The sequence below is a fragment of the Rhopalosiphum maidis genome, chromosome 2, assembly GCF_003676215.2.
Source record: "Rhopalosiphum maidis isolate BTI-1 chromosome 2, ASM367621v3, whole genome shotgun sequence".
In the NCBI taxonomy this organism is placed as follows: Eukaryota; Metazoa; Arthropoda; class Insecta; order Hemiptera; family Aphididae; genus Rhopalosiphum; species Rhopalosiphum maidis.
In genome coordinates this window covers 59,957,811-59,976,486 of record NC_040878.1, presented here as the reverse complement: position 1 = coordinate 59,976,486, position 18,676 = coordinate 59,957,811, and the positions used below count along the sequence as shown (strand labels likewise).

The following is an 18,676-nucleotide window of genomic DNA, read 5'->3' as shown; positions in this document are numbered from 1 at the left end:
AATTTGGGCCCTCTCTTAACAAGACATGTCTTAATAAATTATAATGCCTGAATAAACATTACTTAAATTATATCACATATTAATCAGTAGTATTACTAGTACCAAGTTATATAACATTTCATTAGATAGTTGCATCTAAAATCTTTAATCTTTATCATCTAATCATTTTCAAGATAATTGCAATATATTTTAATTTTAATTTTTACTTTTGTAGTCAAAAACATTTAGCTGTTATAATCATAATAAGTTTTACCACGCAAATTTAAAATATTTTGAATTGTATTATTTTTTTTATCTCTAAACATAATTTTTTACAACATATTTTAGAAAAAATATAATTTTTATTCTAGTAACATTAGTTAAAATACGGACCCATATATATGCTATAGGACTTAAATTTTAGGACCCCAATTTCATGTCGAGGGGGGCCCAGGCACACCCAGAACCCCCTGTGCGCACGTCTATGACTACAGTAGACTGTATTACAATCACCGCGGATGTAGTCCGATATTATAGTGCACACTGCTACCGCTTGTACGTTGTCGAAACCCATTCGAATAGGCGTGAAATAAGTGCGCCGTGTTACACGAATACCATCGTATTTGCACAACCCCGTGCGTGTGTATAAACGTATGATTTAACGATCACTACATGTAAGGTGCAGTTATTGATACTCATACGATCCAGGGCTGGCATTACATAATATTTGTGAGGAAATGAGAGGTCAATGAAATTGACGACTTCAATAATTATTCATGAATTGAAATAAGTATTATTATGTATTAAAATGGTTAAATATTACAAATAAAAATTACAACAAAAATCATCATATGATATAAAAGTATAAAACATTATCAGTATAAACATACCAAAAAATAGAAATTCTAATAAATATCACACAGAGATTCTTCTTTCTTTTAACGAAGCCCATATTTTAATCATATTTAAAATATCTTTTACAAAAATATCGTTTAATCAACAATAATTAAGTATGGAAACGAAATTAATGTTTATTAACAGGTGTATCATTATTTTGGTTAACATGACGAGTTAATCGTGGTCCACAATGATGGCAGGACGGCCCGAAGGAAAGTACAACAGGAAAACATTATACGAATTTCTTATAGAATTTAATTTGAAATATTTCAAATAGCGGTATAAAAGTTAAAACTTTGTGATGAGGCGTGAGATACCTATATACCTATATAATAATCAAATGTAAGCCATTCCTTGGATCCTCTTGCGTCAGTAAGTCACAGGGATCTAGCTGTCGAAGGAACTATGTGACTGTTTACCGGCCTTAAAATACTGGTAGTTTCACACATAGATAATAAAGGTTATCTATGGTTTCACAGTGATATCGGCTGCATTATAATATTGATAACATTGATAACAATTATCATTATTACTTTTAAATTAGAAAAGAAATCTATATTTGTTTTGTTTTTCAAGTTTTATATTATTCTATATTCGACAATATTTTGTAGAGAGTTATAAAAATAAAATTATGAAAAAAAGAGTCGTAGTAACTGGTATGGGTGTCATTTGTCCAGCTGGTGCCAATAAATATACGTCTTGGAAAAATATTTTGTCGGGAAAATCGTTTGTAAGAAAATTGGACAATGACCTTTACAAAAACGTTCCTTCCAAAATCGCAGCAACTCTTGACGGACTGGAGGATTTGCCAGAATCATTACCCAAGAGCAAAGTACGTACAATGGCTCCTTCGACTCGTCTAGCCCTAATTGCTGCACAAGAAGCAGTTGTAGATTCAAAAATATTTTTGTCTACTGTTGATAAAGAAAATATTGGGGTCAGTGTAGGAGTAGGAATGGTGGACTTAGAGGATGTGTGTCAAACAGCCAAAGCTTTAGAAACTAGTTACAGTAAAGTTAGCCCATACTTTGTACCACGCATTCTACTCAATATGGCTGCTGGTCAAATAAGCATGGCTTACGGTATACAAGGACCCAATCACGCTGTGTCTACTGCTTGTGCAACCGGAGCTCATGCAATTGGTGATGGTTTTCGTTTTATTCAGTATGGACACGCAAAAGCAATGATTTGTGGTGCTGCCGAATCATGTATAAGCCCATTGTCAATAGCTTCCTTTTGTAGAATACGAGCACTATCTACACAAAATGATGAGCCAGAATTGGCATCAAGACCATTTGATGTAAATCGAGATGGTTTCGTTATTGGTGAAGGGTCTGCTATGCTTATATTAGAAGAATTAGAACATGCTATTAATAGAAATGCTCATATTTATGGAGAAGTTCTAGGTTATGGCCTATCTGGTGATGCTTCACACTTAACAGCACCACCAGAAAATGGCCAAGGAGCTTTACTAGCTATGACTAGAGCCATTCTAGATGCCAAGGTAGACAAGAAATTAATTACATATGTAAATGCACACGCCACTTCGACTCCAGTAGGAGATGCAATTGAATTAATAGCAATTAAAAGACTTTTTGATGAGCACTGCATTAATGTACATGTTTCATCCACAAAAGGTAGTCATGGCCATTTACTAGGATCTGCGGGAAATTTAGAGAGTATTTTTACAATTCTTGCTTGTTATGAAGGTGTCATTCCACCAACAGCAAATCTAAATAATATTTGCAAAGAAGCTGAAAATTTAATTTGTGTTACAAAAAGTCCAATAGAATGGAAACAAGAAAAAAGAATAGCAATAAAAAATGCATTTGGTTTTGGAGGTACAAATGCAAGCCTTTGTTTTTCAAATTTTATTTTATAATTGTTTAATTATATGGATCACAAAATGCTAAAGCTGTAAGTGCTTTCTGATGACCTTCATATTCACGTTCTATATTACCACTTTCTACGTTCCATAATCTTGCCATGCCATCTGATGAAACTAAAAATAAGAAAAAAAAGTCATAAAGTAAAATATCGATTTAATTTTACAAAATTAAGCACTACCAAATAATGTAGAAAAAATAATGTATTTAAACCTGTAAATAAAATATAAAAAATAGAATTTACTAAAATAAATATTCATGTATAATAGATACTTTAATAGTTATCTGAATCAAAACAATAACCTAAATTAACTGTTAAATGTGTATTCTAACAAAAATAAAAGTTATCATATTAATTTAACGAAAAGAACTTTGTTAATGATTGTCAATGAATTACGAATTCACACAAAATTTACATTTCTAGATTTAGAAATGTAAGATTCAGTTACAGAGCAATAACTTTTTCTTAATAAACATGAATATATTCATATAATGAAAATAATGAAAAAAATTAATTCTTCAATTATTGTATTGATTTATATATTGGAATAAACCAATAATATATTATTAAATTAAAAGCAAACTCAGTGATGCCAAATAACATAATTAATTAAATAATATTATTAGCTGAACATCAAAATGTTATTCAATATTATAATATTGACAATATGTTAAGAGTACTTCTCAATGATAACCAATTTTTGACTGGGTCAGCTTGATGGATGGTAATAAAACCACCTATCACTGTCCCAAACTCTCAACCACTGCTACAAATATTACTCTTAAAATAAATTAACTATAGCCCTAATGTTTTATAATTATTCACAATAATACCTGTTAATAAATGTTCCGAATCATTACTAAATGCTGTATCCCATACCCATCTCTGTTTTTCATCTTTTAGTTCTTGTTTCAAAGAAAAATCACTTGTTTTCCAGATAAAAGCTGTTTGATCAGCTGAAGATGTTACCAACAATCTATTTCAACCAAAGATATTAATTAGAGATTAATTTGTTACAAATCAAAACTATTTTCATTCTTACGTTGAATCAGGGCTGAATTTACAATGAAGAGCATACTTCCTATGAGCATTAATTTTGTGCTCCGGACTTAATCTAGTACCATTGCCATTATATCTCCATAGGTAACAATTTCCTTTATTATTTACAGAAGCAACATAATTTGCACTAGAATCAATAGCCACACATTGTATAGAAGCATCAACTTCAGGTATCTAAACTTATGAAAAGTTAAAACAGGAAGAAAATTAAAACTGAAGAACTGCATTAATGTAGTACAAGTACACTTACAAGTTGTTCGTTGTGATCAGTTTTCAAATCCCATAAATGAAGCAAGCCAGACTGATCACCTAATATTAACTCACCTTGATTAGGATGAAGGCATATACTAGTAATAGGTGCAGTAGTTTGAAAAATGCGCTGACATTGCAAGTTTCTAGACCTGCACAAAAATTATTAAAACTTAATTTAGTCTTGTGTAATTTAAACTTTTAATTTATACCTTAAATCCCATACACGAGCACTGCAGTCTTCACCACATGTAAACATCCATTTACCATCTTCATGAAATCCAACACCAGTAATGTTTTTTGAAATCCCTTCATAGTTTAAAATTGGGTTTGGATTGCTTGAATTTAAGTCATACATACGAATATGTTGAAACCCTATGTGCCGAAATACCATAATTAAATAGATAAGCGTGAGATGTAATTACTAAAAAAAATTACCTGCAGCAGCCAAAAGTTGTCTGTCTGGCGTTATTTCTAATGCATTTACTTGCTAAATTAGTTGGTCAAGGATTCTATTCACATAAATAATTTTAAAAAACTAAAAACAGTCAAGGTACATGATATGCCAAATAACTTTTTTTATATTAAGTAGGTATACTTAAAGTAACATGAATTATAACTTGGAAGGATTGAAATAACAATATAAAATACTAATCAAATACACAAAGAATTTTTAAACAGAAACAATATGATTATATAAACAAAAATGTACTAGTTAATTCAAAATATTTTAACATTCATTCAACTCTTACATTGATAAAATAATTGAACAAATTAAATATTTATGATTATGTCTTTAAGGATACAGAATCTAAATGTGTTAAACTTCTATTGCAAACTCCAGTGTTTGCATGCCATAACTTAATTGTGTGATCATATCCTCCAGTAGCCAATAGTACCTTTTCAGTTAATGCGTTGTCTACCATTATTTTAAATCAATACATTGAAAGAGAAGACCCGAATGAATAATTCGAAACTGTTATTTTATTTGTCAACAAGACTAATAAATAGAAAATCAATTTAATATTTTGTAGTTCAAATACATTTTTAGTACTATGATAATATAGAATATTGATAATATACAATAATTACAAATAATAACCTATCATGAAAATGAAATTAAAATATTAGAAATATGAGAAATTACTCAAATAACAAATTTGTATTTAATAGTACGTCTATAATAAAGTATATCATATTTTTATTTTTTCGTTCATATCTCATATTTCCAAATTATTATTATTATTATAGATTTAACAGTTTGTCAATTTACACAATAAAACAGACGCACGTCAGAATGAAGGCCACACTGAAGACTTCCTTTCTCTCTTTCACTCATTGACGGGCCGCAGACTGATAAGCGGAGTACAAGACAACTATAATATTATTATGATTATTTAATATTTTTTTATAGTATATTTTTGTTACTGATAAAATGAATAGGCCATTGCTATCGCTTTAATGTTTATTTATGACGTTCCAGCGACTTGCGAGGGCCGACTTTGTCTTAGGGGTAAATCTACGGTTTACACAAGTCGATAATTTTCTAAAATAACACAAAATCTAATGAAGAATTAATTAAACCAAAATGGCTAACAAAGGTAAATTAGAAGTATACGCTAGTTATATTATATAAATCTATGGAGTGAATAATGATTTGTAGATGATTTACGTTACTTTGTAAAAGTTGAAACAGACAATAATGTGCAATTGATTAATAAGAATATTTCTATATAAATTACATTTAAACATATTATTTTAAAATTAAAATTGTTGATCATTGTATAAATGCATTGAAATAATATGCATCTTGGTGATTAATGATGAATATGTATTTATATGAATAGAATACTATTCAGAGATTAGCATCAAATGTTAAAATTGCTGTTAGTTACCTAGGTATTTTATTAAACTTATTTTTCTATTACAGGTGGTCCTGAAACTGAAGAACAAACCAGATTAAGATTTCAAGTAGAACTTGAATTTGTTCAATGCTTAGCTAATCCAAATTATTTAAATTGTAAGTTTTTAATAATGATATTTAATAGCAATTTGAAAAATGTATTTATTATTTTCAAACTATTCAGTTTTAGCTCAACGTGGTTATTTCAAGGATCAGTCTTTTATTAATTATTTAAAATATTTATTGTATTGGAAAGAACCAGATTATGCAAAGTTTATTAAGTAAGTACTAAGTATTAATAATACTTACTTTATACCTCTTAATAGCGTACTGTTTAATTGAACATATCTATAAATAATTAATTTGTTTGTATTATATAAGATGTATATTTATAAATTATATTATAACTTAAGTTTCTTCACATACCTAATTTATTATATTTAAATTTAATTAAATAAATCCTATATAAATGTAACAAAATATTGGTATAGGTAATATGAATTTCTATATACATTTTGTTATTACATTAAAACTGGGATGTCCAACCTGTGTATTGCAATAAATTTTAATGTATTGCTATTAAAATCTATGTGGTCCACAACTATAGTTTGGCCCTCATAAGAACGCTACTAGGCGGCGACCAAAATTTGTCCAATCTCGTGGATTCCCACCACTAAACCTTCCCAAACGGCTGGCCTCCGTCAACTCTGACCGCCGCCGCTACTGAATGCGCAAACAAGTAGCGTTCTTAGAGTGGTACTAGTATACTTATACTCACATAATATGGACCAGTCTTCACAAAAGGTTGGACACTTCTGCATTAAAGATTTTTAATTTATCATGTTCTACAATATATTTATAAATATTTCAGTCTTCAATTTATTTAGTAATAAATAATGCAAACTCATTTAACAATTTTTTTTACACAAATTTAAAGGTTTTAAATTTTAAAATAATTAAAATATTAGGTATATCATATAAATTTTGTTTTACTTAAGGGAATTGGAAGCGATGATTTCCTGTCTTTATCTAACATACACACAACATGGGATTATAGACATGTTCTATTTCCAACGTACCAATTGATATAATGAAACGATAATAATTCTAAATACAGATTTGAATTTTCATAAATTCTACTTGAGATCAACTTTCCCACATTTTTATTTTATCCTCCCAAATTCCAAAAAGCGTTATATTAAAAAAGAGTAATTAAAAATTAACATATTTCAATTTTTGGAGTAGTAAGAGTCAAAAAACGTTTTTTGAAATTTGGGAGGATAAAATCAAAAATGTGAGAAATTCGATCTCAAGTAGACTTTATAACGAATTCAAATCTGTATTCAGAATTCTTATTGCTTCATTATATCAATCGGTACATTGGAAATAGAATACGTCTATAATCCTATGTTATGTGTGTGTCAGACAAAAACAGAAAATCATCGCTTCCAATCCCATTAAGTTCATTAAGTATACAAAGTATAACAGAAAAACCTGGCTAATAAAAATGAAATAAGTTAAATGTATAAAAAAAGATAATGAAAATTATATCGATAACAAATGATTTAAGATTTACTTATATCTGAAAATTCTCTAAAATAATATTTTAAGAAATTGTAATAAATAAATTACTTGACTAATAAATGTTTTACCACTAAAATGTTACAAAAGTCTAATAAATTGGCTATTTTAAATTTTTACCAAAAAATATGTAATCAAAATTTAAATTTTTATTTTCTATCATTAAAATGTATGCTTAAATTAAAACATTTAAAAAAATGTATTGATCATTTCTAATTTTAAAAACTTTGGATTTTATAATATTATACTACATGATATTTTATTTGTGTTAGTATTTTAATCATTAAACAGTATAAAAATGTATTTAATTAAGAGTAAAAAATTAATTGTATTAACAATTATTAATTATAATACTTAGTATAAAATATAACATGATGTAAACTAAATATATTATGTAATGTTTATAAAATTACTTAACTAGACTCATCAATTTTTTTTTAATTTTTTACAGGTATCCCATGTGTTTATATTTTTTAGATCTCTTACAACATGAACCATTTAGAAAAGAAATCGCTACTGCTATTTGTTCGAAATTTATTGATGATCAGTTGTTATTGATTTGGCAACATTACACTAGACGGAGAACAAAATTGATTCATACTGCATATGAGCACAACATGAATATGATGAATAAATCTGGTGCATCAAATATTGGACAAGCACAAACTAATGGCACAAATGGAATCATGCCAGCGTCAATGCCCATTCCTAAAGTTATGCCTCCCTAATTTATTATTATTTATAATTTAAGGTTATTTTATATAACTTATCCATTATGTTGTATCGTTCTAATTTCCCACGTATTAAATGTTCATTACATTAATAGTACTGTGAAAATGTAATTATAAATTGTTTATCTAAAAATGACTTTAAGAAGTATTATATTTTATTTTATTTTCAATAATATAATTTCACATTACCCAAATTAATTTGAAAAAAAAACAAGACTCCAAAATATGCAGTTGTGCACTTGATTGTATTTTAGAAGTATAAAATATATTATGTTTGATAACCAAAATAAAAAATGTAATTTATTAAATTAAATTAAATTCTGATTGAAATTATAATAAAGATATTTCTTATAAAGTAATATTGTTATTATTCTTTATTATTTTATATTTTTACATTTTACATACATGCGTATATAGTTTAATACATTATAAGAAACACTAAAATATTCTATTCGTGAGTAATGTACATAAAGCTATTGTTCAAGTATAAAACACTTAATGAATATCAAGTTAATATATAAAAATTAATATTGTACATTTACAATATGGTCATAAAACTATTTAATGTTTCTCTTCTCAGGATAACTTGTATAAATTGTACATCAACTTCTTCAGTACTAAAAACCATTAATATGGTGACAAAACTTATGATGACCATAACATTTCAACAAAATTGAAAAGTAATAGATTAAGACGATGTTTGATCAACATAATGTATTATTTTTTTAAATTTATTTTCATGTTTGTTATCACTTTTTTGAGACTTAAAAATGGTTTAATTTTCAACCTTAAAAGTGTGGTTTTAGATAGTTAATTAGATTTAAGTAATTTGTACTTTGAAGAGTCAAATTTATAAGTTCCCAATAATTATTTTTAAAATATCAGAAATGTATAAAAAAAAAAAAAAAACCAGTTCAAAAAAATATTTATTGTTTTTTTTAATTATCACTCAAAATTACATATTTCTAATCACCAGGATCCGGTTTTTTATTTGTATACAATGTTATTCTTTTATCATTACTCATTATTTTAAAATGTATTAAAATTTATTTTTTTATAAATTTTTTGAAAAAAAAATATATAATTTCTAGTTGAAATAAAACAACTATATTTTTGATGTTATTTACCTTTTTAGTTTTTTAACTGATAACATACATTTTTTAATTTCATTTTCCGAAGCAGAATATTTTTCAGTGCCTTTCGATACATAAAAATCAAAATTCGAACGAGTAATTAATACTGTTTTAAATATTTAAACAATTTTAAAAAGAGGAATAGGAAACCAACATTTTGTAGAGTATTCCCGTACCTCACCACTCCGCTCAACAAAACTTTAAATACCGTCTACTTATAAAGTTATAACTCATAAATTTTTGTCCGATTTTAATGTATCGAAATATTCTAAAAAATAATATTCTGCTTCAAAATATGGAATTAAAAATGTCGTCATTCAAAAAAGTAAAAAGTAAAATAATTATAACGATAAAAATATAATTTTTTTAAAAATGTTGTTTTATATCGACTAGAAATTATGTAAAAATTTCAAAAATGTTAATAGACTTTGAAATAATGAGTGATGTTTGATAAAAGAATCATCCCGTATAATAACATTTTTTATTTGCTAGTCAAAAAGTTCAAAAAATTGAAGCAACGTTCCTCATGAATTGTGCTTACATCAAATAAAAAAAGCATCGAAAATGCACTATCATAATTTTTATTATAGGCGTTTGATTTTCAAATTTATCCGAAATTTGTTAAAACCATGAAATGTGCAAATCATTTTGTAGTTAAAAATGCATTAAATTTAGGATTTCATTGTCCACTTTTTAAAAGTTTAGTACGAGATTTCTTATAAGTTTTTTTTATTGAAATTTAAAAAAAAGGTAAGTGTAAATACACGATTGTTTGATGTTATTATGTTAACATTTTGAGGAGTTTGAATACTCAAACGTATAATAACGATTTATCCTCATTTATTTTTATATGTAGTGAATTTATTATTAAATTTAAATTTAACACATCCTAATAGATCTAATGTAATCAGTAACCTGATCATTGAGTCGCACCTGTAACCTGTATAGCAGAGCAACTTCTATGGTTTTTTATTATAATATAAAAAACCTGTGTTAAAATTCCAATGAAAAAACTAGTGGTTTTGAATTCCCTTATTTTTAAAGTAAATTATAAGTGCCATACCCATCCCTCGAATTTTGCATATGTCTAAAATTTAGACTAAACTAAATGATGTACAAATTATAATTATTTATTTATTTATAAAATATGGCCATGAATTGCCTACCCAAAACGCCGTCCAAAATGTACAATACAATATTATTAATGTAAAGTATTCGAATATCGCCAATATCGGTAAACATAAATAATTCAAACAACTGTTCTCAAATTTATTCCACTTAAACTATTTCTGATTAAATTTAAAAAGGTAGCAACAGTTGACCTTGTGATAATAGTTCGACGATAATTAATTGTGTTAGTATAAATTTCCATTATAAAGAGTATTGACCGTCATTCCCTTGATTAAAAATGATCATGCTCCACAAATAGAGTATATTTAAGTTTGTGATAAGACGAAAAGTTGATTTTTGAACTCATAATATAATGGAAGTATATAGGATATTTATACAGATTCCAACTAAAAGAAATTTGAACATTTCACACCTTACACCTAAATAATAAGTAATAACCTATCAAACATTTTTTTTAAATTTATTTTAATATTTAATCATAAAGTAACCGGTGTCTATAAAATGTATAAATAAAAAAACTTTTTTTTCGTGTGTTATAGCTGCAATTTTGTATACATGACTTTGTAAGACTATTCAGTATGTCAGTACTAGAAAGAGAGAGTCGCAATATATATTATTGTATTTAATTTAAAACATACTTATTGAACTTTAAATAAAAATAAAATAATCTGATTCATTTTTACGTGTGTTTAATATAAATTTAAGATATATAATAATAATATAATTCATAATGATATTTTGAAAACTAAATAGGTATCTATTTAATGTCAATTATTATAGTCTTTCAACTTTTAAAATTAATAAATAAACCTAATTTTAAAAAAAATAATTATATATTCAGGCGTATACGCATATTTCGCATACGCATATGCGACATCATGCTATTATGAATAAATATACAATTTTGAAAAACATGTATACAGAGTGAAACCGCTGAAATTGACAATTAATAACTTAACTAGTTATGTAATGGCTTTTATATTCATCATCTTTTCATATTTATGGTTATTGACAGTAATATATAACACAAAAAAAAATATAGGTAATATTGATAAGAACCAAAGTTTTTGCTTAGGTTATATTTAATTCCATTTGACAGCGACTTCTGCAGTTACGCCCAGTATATTATTATAGCGCCACCAATTCCAATAGAATTTTTAATGATAATAACGAAAAAAGTTTTTAATTAATTTAACAAATTAATTTTTATTTCTCGAATGACTTAACAATAATAGAATGCGCTCAAAACCCAAACAATCTATACGTTATGCGATATGTTTCTTAGACTAGTTTTGATTATGACTACCTCAGTATATACTATTTATAATTATTAGCTTATAATGCACTGTTATATAATATTGAATACATTAATATAAATAATATAATATCAAAGTAGAGTTATAGAAATTATGGAATGAAGGTAAATTCCTCGACCTCGAGTTATCTTTAAAAATGTTTTAAAGGACGTATTTTATTGGTCGGATCCCACAGGTAAATGAATTGCCATAAATTATAGTGTTACATTATTTATATACGTATAATAATATTATATTATGAATTTCATCCCAGGGTTATTGAAACAACTATCCGATTTCTGTTCCAATTGCGTTTGCAGTTGACTAAAATATATCAGTGGAGATTTGGTATTTTATTATACCTAATCAACATAATAATGCGTATAATATTATTTAATATGGGTACGTCATAAATCATAACTCGTTAAAAGAACAACTATTTTTTCTTCGTTTATACATTACGCGTATCGTAGTAATATTATCCAAACTCATGTACAGATACATATTAATATGTAAGAGAAAAATTAAGAAGAGGTATACCCAAATTTCGGATATGTTTGTTTGATTTTGATTAGTATAATAATAATTTTAAGCGTAAATTTTGATTTTAAATCGCGCGTAAACATTTAAACCAAATGAGATGTTTTGTTTGCGAAGATGACCCTCTCCAAGCCACAGAGCTGACTACAAATCAGCAAAAATATTTTGCAAATTAATATTTTCGCTACAGTTCAAATTTTAATAGGTGGGTTGAAACTTTGAAACCCTTCCAAATATCGCATTGGTTCACCTGCAAGCCAGTGGAAATCAGTTACAAAATATTGACACTGATTTGAAATGATCATAATAACTAGGGGGTTGTAAGATAATACGTACCTACGTTTTTTTAATTAATCTGAGTTTTAAATACTCTTGTATACTGGGTGATTCTTTTATCGAACAACACTCAATATTTGAAAATATTTTTTTCACATTTAATATCCAGTCAAAATAAAACAAACATTTTTAATATTTTTTAAATATTTCACCTTAGTATTTGAAGTTTAGGCAAGCGGAATGTAAAGGTAAAATGTTGGTCTACTAATCATTAACCTTAAACAATTATAACGACAAACAATTTGAAAAAATATATTTTATTTACATTGAGAACTATGCAAAAAAATAAGTTCAAAAACATTTAAACATTTTGTAATAATGAGTGTTGTTCGATAAGAGAATTGACTTGCATATAGAAACCCAATACATAAAAAATACATTATGTTTATTTTATTTCTAAATTTAAAATAAAAAATGCATGCTAATAACAGACAAACAATTATTTAAACTATAGTTTTGTTATTACTTTAAATAATTTGTGATAAAATGTGTTAAAATTATAGAATTTGAGTTAAAAAATTTTTTACCCCAATAATTGGTGTTTACCAATAAGAATAACCTACTGACTAAATTACACTAATACGTAAAACTTCTCAGAAAAATATTCTACTTCAGAATGACAGAATATGAAATTAATTATGTATGGTACCATTCAAACATTTAAATGATAGCAAAAATATACAATTTTGAAAATAATGTTTTTTAATAAATTTTTCGGTATGTATATAATAATTATTTTCAATAGAATATCAATACTTTTCATGATATTATAATGTGTGCGTTACTGTTACGAATCGCCTAATGATGTACATTTATTCGTATCATACATTTGAATTATGGTAAGACTATATAGGTACCCGTCTTTATTTTTTTGTAGATGTATTAAATTTTGAATCAATTCGAAAAACAAAACTTAAAATTTAACTTGTCTTACTGTATTTTAGGTACAGATACTAACTTAATTACTTAGGTCTAAGACTATAGTAAGTTGTTCATACTTTGTACAATATATACTGTAGCTATTCTAAAAAGTAAAAATATATTATACATATAACTCAACAACACAATATTTCCTTGCTCAATTTTTTCCCGTGAACCTTACCGTCATCCATTATTATTGACTAGCTAATCAAATTACCAAAGTGATAAAATAGAGTTATTTTTTGTACACAATGCGCCCATAATAATCAAATACAAAAATGTATTCATGCCATAATGTAACATAGAATCGTATAGTCTACACAACACGAAAACTGTTTCGATAGAAATATAATAAACACGATAAATGATACATTAATTAAATTCACTTTCGTTATTCGACGTTCGTTTAAACGAAAAGTGGAATATAATATGTAGACCCGAGGCCACTGAGTAAATATAATATGCTAAACCGAAGAAATAAAATGCTAATTCGCCAGAACTGACGGAATAATCGAATCATTGTTCCAATTACTCGTTTGATGAAATATTTATTGTCAAATTGAAGACAATCAAACTCAGTAACTCGTATATTTTTCGCGTGTGTTATACATCGAAGTGATAAATTCACCAATATAGTTACGCCTACTTTATTAATATAGATAAATGTTATTATTTTGTTTAAATATTTACACAGTCAATATTTTTATTATTAAAAAAAACACACATAAACACACACGCGCACAATACGACATTCTTGAGGAATAGTTATACACATTTACTATTCATGAAATCTAAATTAGAACCTTGTAAATTGTCAAAAGATGAGATATTGACGTTCATACGTATAGGTACACAATATGCATTTTTCCCAATCAAAATGTATTATAAGTAAATTCTATTAATATTTTAAACTTAATATATGAATTTACGGGTCATGTAATTTTGTTTGATCACAACAAATGGTTTTAATACTCACATAGCATACGACCAAAGTTTATGCCGCATGGCTATAATATTATATATCTAATATTTCAATTGAAACTTATGCTTTCAATTCATTTTTATGACTATATCGTTCAATTTACATTTTATTTTTAAAAATGTCGATTTCGAATAAAGATTTCTACGAAGATATAAGATCAACGTTGATGCTGTACAAAATTATGGGACTAACGAGCCTTAAAAATGTGTTTTATGGTCGAATAGATTTTCAATGGGGATCTAATCTTATATGGCCATTGGTATGTATTATAAAACGCGTAACTAATTGGTATACCCTACCTAATAGATATTATTGTACCTATTAAAATATACCTATTCAATAAAAATTTTTAAAATTATTAGACTCCCTATTCCTGTCACAAACAAGCTAATAGAGAGTAGGTATCATCATTTTGTATCACTTTTTGTGTTAAATGTTTTGATGTTTCATAAATTTAAAAAAAATCTCATTAGGGTCCGGATACTAATTATAAATAATATAAATAATCATAATTAAACCCATTATTATATTATAATAGTTATCTACATTCTCTACCTTTTGTTTAATGTATACATAAAAATTGAATTGCAATTAAGTTAACCTTTACAACACACTACCTATATATGAAAATACAAATATACTAACACCTTTCTCCTCAACTATATTTAATTCTTGTAAGAAATTCAAATTAATTAAAAGTATAATTAATTCAAATACTCGTTATTTTTATCTAACGAATTACAACTTAATTTTAATTCTTAATTATTTTGTTTTAAGTTCTATAATGTAGCATTTAAATGTCTCATTAAACATAATTTCTTATAATAATAATAATAATATGTAATACCTATACCTAATTATATTGTAAACCTAATTCAAACAACTATGAATTATTTATAACTATTAGTTTATTACTATCAATTATTTGATATATTTCATTACTTGTATATAATAGAAATATGTTTTCATATAATGTTCTGTTACAATGTCTTTCCAAACTTTGATGGTAACGTTTAATTTATTAAACTTATTATATATTATATGTATATTGTATATTTGTGTATTACATAATGTATTATCAAACATATGTCATTCAAATTTTCTATATAAAATTATAAGTGAAGAAAATCATTGATTATGAGAATAAAAACCTAAATAAATCAAATATAAGTATGTGATAAATAAAAGAGGAGATGGACTAATGGTAGATTTAATTGAACGTTAAGTAATGTCATAATGACCACTATAAATGCATGTATAATAAAGTCAAACAACGAGTTGACCTTTCATTAGTGAACAATTCAATCAATTCAATTCAATTATGAAGTTAAAGAATTACTGAAATTGTCCAACATATGTCCCAAAATAGAAAAAATCGAATATTACCAGTTCAAAATATGTAATAAATGTAACTTTATTTTAATTTTGGATTCTAAGTGGAGTGAGGAATGTATTAATTTTATAATGTCATAACTCTAAATTCAGGATATATTTTTCTTATAGAAAAACTACTCTAATTATCAACTTTCTAGTAGTAAATTGGATTTTGTTGGTACTTTCGGGGAAGTCAAAAATTGAAAATTCTCAGTACTTTTTAAAACAATCAGGATAAGAGATCCGAATATTTATATTAATATAGTTATTATCAAATAACCTAACCTAATCTTACTTACCAAAATGTTAATCGTTTTCACTTAGATCGTTTTTTCATCTTACACGTAGGTAACAACTTTATAGGTTATTGAAGTACGAGGGTGGTTCAAATATGATCGAGACAAACGCTGTAGATGGCCCGCATGTATGTTTCGACGGTAGTGGCTTAATTATGTGATAGCTGGGTCTCTTACAAACAGTGTGGCATTGTTTTCGTCGGAGCACGTGTTTCACGCGTGTGCTACGACCATGAGTGAACGTCAAGTGCCGACTGCCGTTGCGCAACGTATTATCATTCGTTTTTTATTGGGAGAAGACGTTAAAAACACGGATATTTTTGTGCGTTTGCAAAAGCAGTTCGGTAGTGAGTGCCTGAGTAGGGCTGCCGTGTTTAAATGGGCCAAAGCATTCAAGGATGGCCGCAAAACCGTCGAGAATGAGCCACATGATCGTCGACCGCGAACCAGCGTCACACCAGACAACATTCGCCGCGTAGAACAACTCATTTTGGAGGACCGTAGGATGAATGTTCGAGACATTTCGGCTGAAGTCGGCATCAGTATTGGTAGTGTAGAGTCTATCATCCACGAACATCTTCAATATCGCAAAATAACGGCGCGATGGGTTCCTAAACTGTTGAACTTTGAGCAAAAATTCACGCGGTTGGAAGTTTGTCGCCGCTTACTGACGCGATACGAGGCGGAGGGGGACGATTTTTTAACGCAAATCTTCACTACAGACGAAACATGGGTACATTATTACACTCCCGAAACCAAGGTGTCAAGTAAAGAGTGGAGGAAGAAGGAGGAAGGGGCGCCAGTCAAAGCGAAGAAAACCTGGTCCGCGGGTAAGGTAATGTGTACTGTGTTCTGGGACCGGCAGGGCGTGCTGTACGTCGATTTCCTGCGCACTCAACGTACCATTAATGCTGTATACTACTCTAACCTTCTGAAAACACACGTGAAACCCGCTTATCGGTCGAAACGGAGGAGCATTCCAGCACGAAGTACGATTCTTCTCCAGGATAACGCGCGCCCTCATACCGCGCGTCTCACGCTCGATACAATATCGAAATTGGGGTGGAAGGTACTGGAACATCCCCCCTACAGTCCGGATTTATCGCCCTGCGACTACCATATGTTTGGACCACTGAAAGAGGCCCTCGGAGGTCAAAAGTTCAACACCGACGACGAGGTAGAGGGGTTCGTGCGCACATGGCTGTCCGAGTTGCCCAAGGAATTTTTCGATACCGGCATCAAAAAACTTCCGGAAAGGTGGACAAAATGTATAAATATTGAGGGGAATTACCTAGAAAAAATGTGATTTTTTGTAAACTTTTTCGATAATAAATAAACATGTTACAGCATTTGTCTCGATCATATTTGAACCACCCTCGTATATGTACACAACTCCTATATTGTACAACAGAGTAATTACTAACTTAACTTTTTAGTAATCATATAACATTAATATTAGTGTAACATACAGCGGAACAATATTGTATTAACCTTTAACATGTTAAATACTTTAATATTTTGTTAAAATTTGAAGATAAACCGCTTTTGTTTTTAAACACATATTTTAGTTTTATTTTTAAATTAAAATTAATAAAACATCATAATTTATCTAATCTGAAATTCATAAATCGAACGGCTTGAAACGTTTTCTAGTTTATTGAAAACCTGAAAAAGCAAACATTACAATATTTTAATATCACAATAACATGATATTTCAATAAGTATTTTATGTTTGACTAATGAGTAATGACTATGAATATTTTTTAATCACACCGTTTTTTAACGTATATGTCAATCAAGGTAACGTACATAACTCCATGCTATTTGTTGGTGTTGAAAGCCATAAGAAATCCGACCGCCACCCTGTGGTTTTGGACGTTTAATTTCATACTCAGGGAATTTCTAAGTCAACTGACATCGATCTACGTCGACATGCGTTTGCCAAAAATCATCGAGAATACAAACCGGTTCGACTCTAAATACGGTCGGCCCACGGAGCAAAGAACTGGTCCCCGTTACTACGTGATCGCCTATCTGGGATGTACGTTGACGTTGCTCACGTGTGGTTGCATTGATATTTTGCTTAACAAAATGTCAGCAAAAGTGTTCTATGAGTCCATTTTGAGGTATAGCGTTTTTATTACTTAACCAATAATACTAAATCTACCACGAAATCACTCGCAGGCGTGGATCTGGAAATTTGTCTTTGCCCTAAATTTTTTATTTTTAATAATCCCTTAAAATCGAGTTGGGGAATCTTATATTAAATTTACAAGTTTGAGTTATTAAAATTAAACATTTCATAAATTTTATTTCAAGCCGAATTTGAACGTTCTAATATATTAACTTTAGAACATACGAACAACTTTTTAAATTTGTTAA

General features: G+C 27.9%; 3 protein-coding genes across 3 annotated transcripts; 2 read left to right on the top strand and 1 right to left on the bottom strand.

Annotated features, from left to right (window-relative positions):
• The first annotated feature begins 1,410 nt into the window (after positions 1-1,410).
• Positions 1,411-2,790, top strand: LOC113551237 (3-oxoacyl-[acyl-carrier-protein] synthase, mitochondrial). Its single transcript, XM_026953361.1, has one exon. It carries the CDS (start codon positions 1,508-1,510, stop codon positions 2,756-2,758), a length of 1,251 nt encoding a protein of 416 aa, XP_026809162.1. The 5' UTR covers positions 1,411-1,507; the 3' UTR covers positions 2,759-2,790.
• LOC113551238 (target of rapamycin complex subunit lst8) lies at positions 2,723-5,170 on the bottom strand. Its single transcript, XM_026953362.1, has 7 exons — positions 4,878-5,170; positions 4,510-4,561; positions 4,284-4,446; positions 4,073-4,223; positions 3,806-3,996; positions 3,597-3,739; positions 2,723-2,878 (listed from the first exon to the last, which is right to left on the bottom strand). Exons 1-7 carry the CDS (start codon positions 4,995-4,997, stop codon positions 2,763-2,765), a joined length of 936 nt encoding a protein of 311 aa, XP_026809163.1. The 5' UTR covers positions 4,998-5,170; the 3' UTR covers positions 2,723-2,762.
• Positions 5,171-5,476: 306 nt separating this feature from the next.
• LOC113551239 (mediator of RNA polymerase II transcription subunit 31) lies at positions 5,477-8,639 on the top strand. Its single transcript, XM_026953364.1, has 4 exons — positions 5,477-5,672; positions 6,002-6,091; positions 6,159-6,255; positions 8,007-8,639. The coding sequence occupies exons 1-4, from the start codon at positions 5,660-5,662 to the stop codon at positions 8,281-8,283; spliced, it is 477 nt and encodes a 158-aa protein (XP_026809165.1). The 5' UTR covers positions 5,477-5,659; the 3' UTR covers positions 8,284-8,639.
• Positions 8,640-18,676: the final 10,037 nt, after the last annotated feature.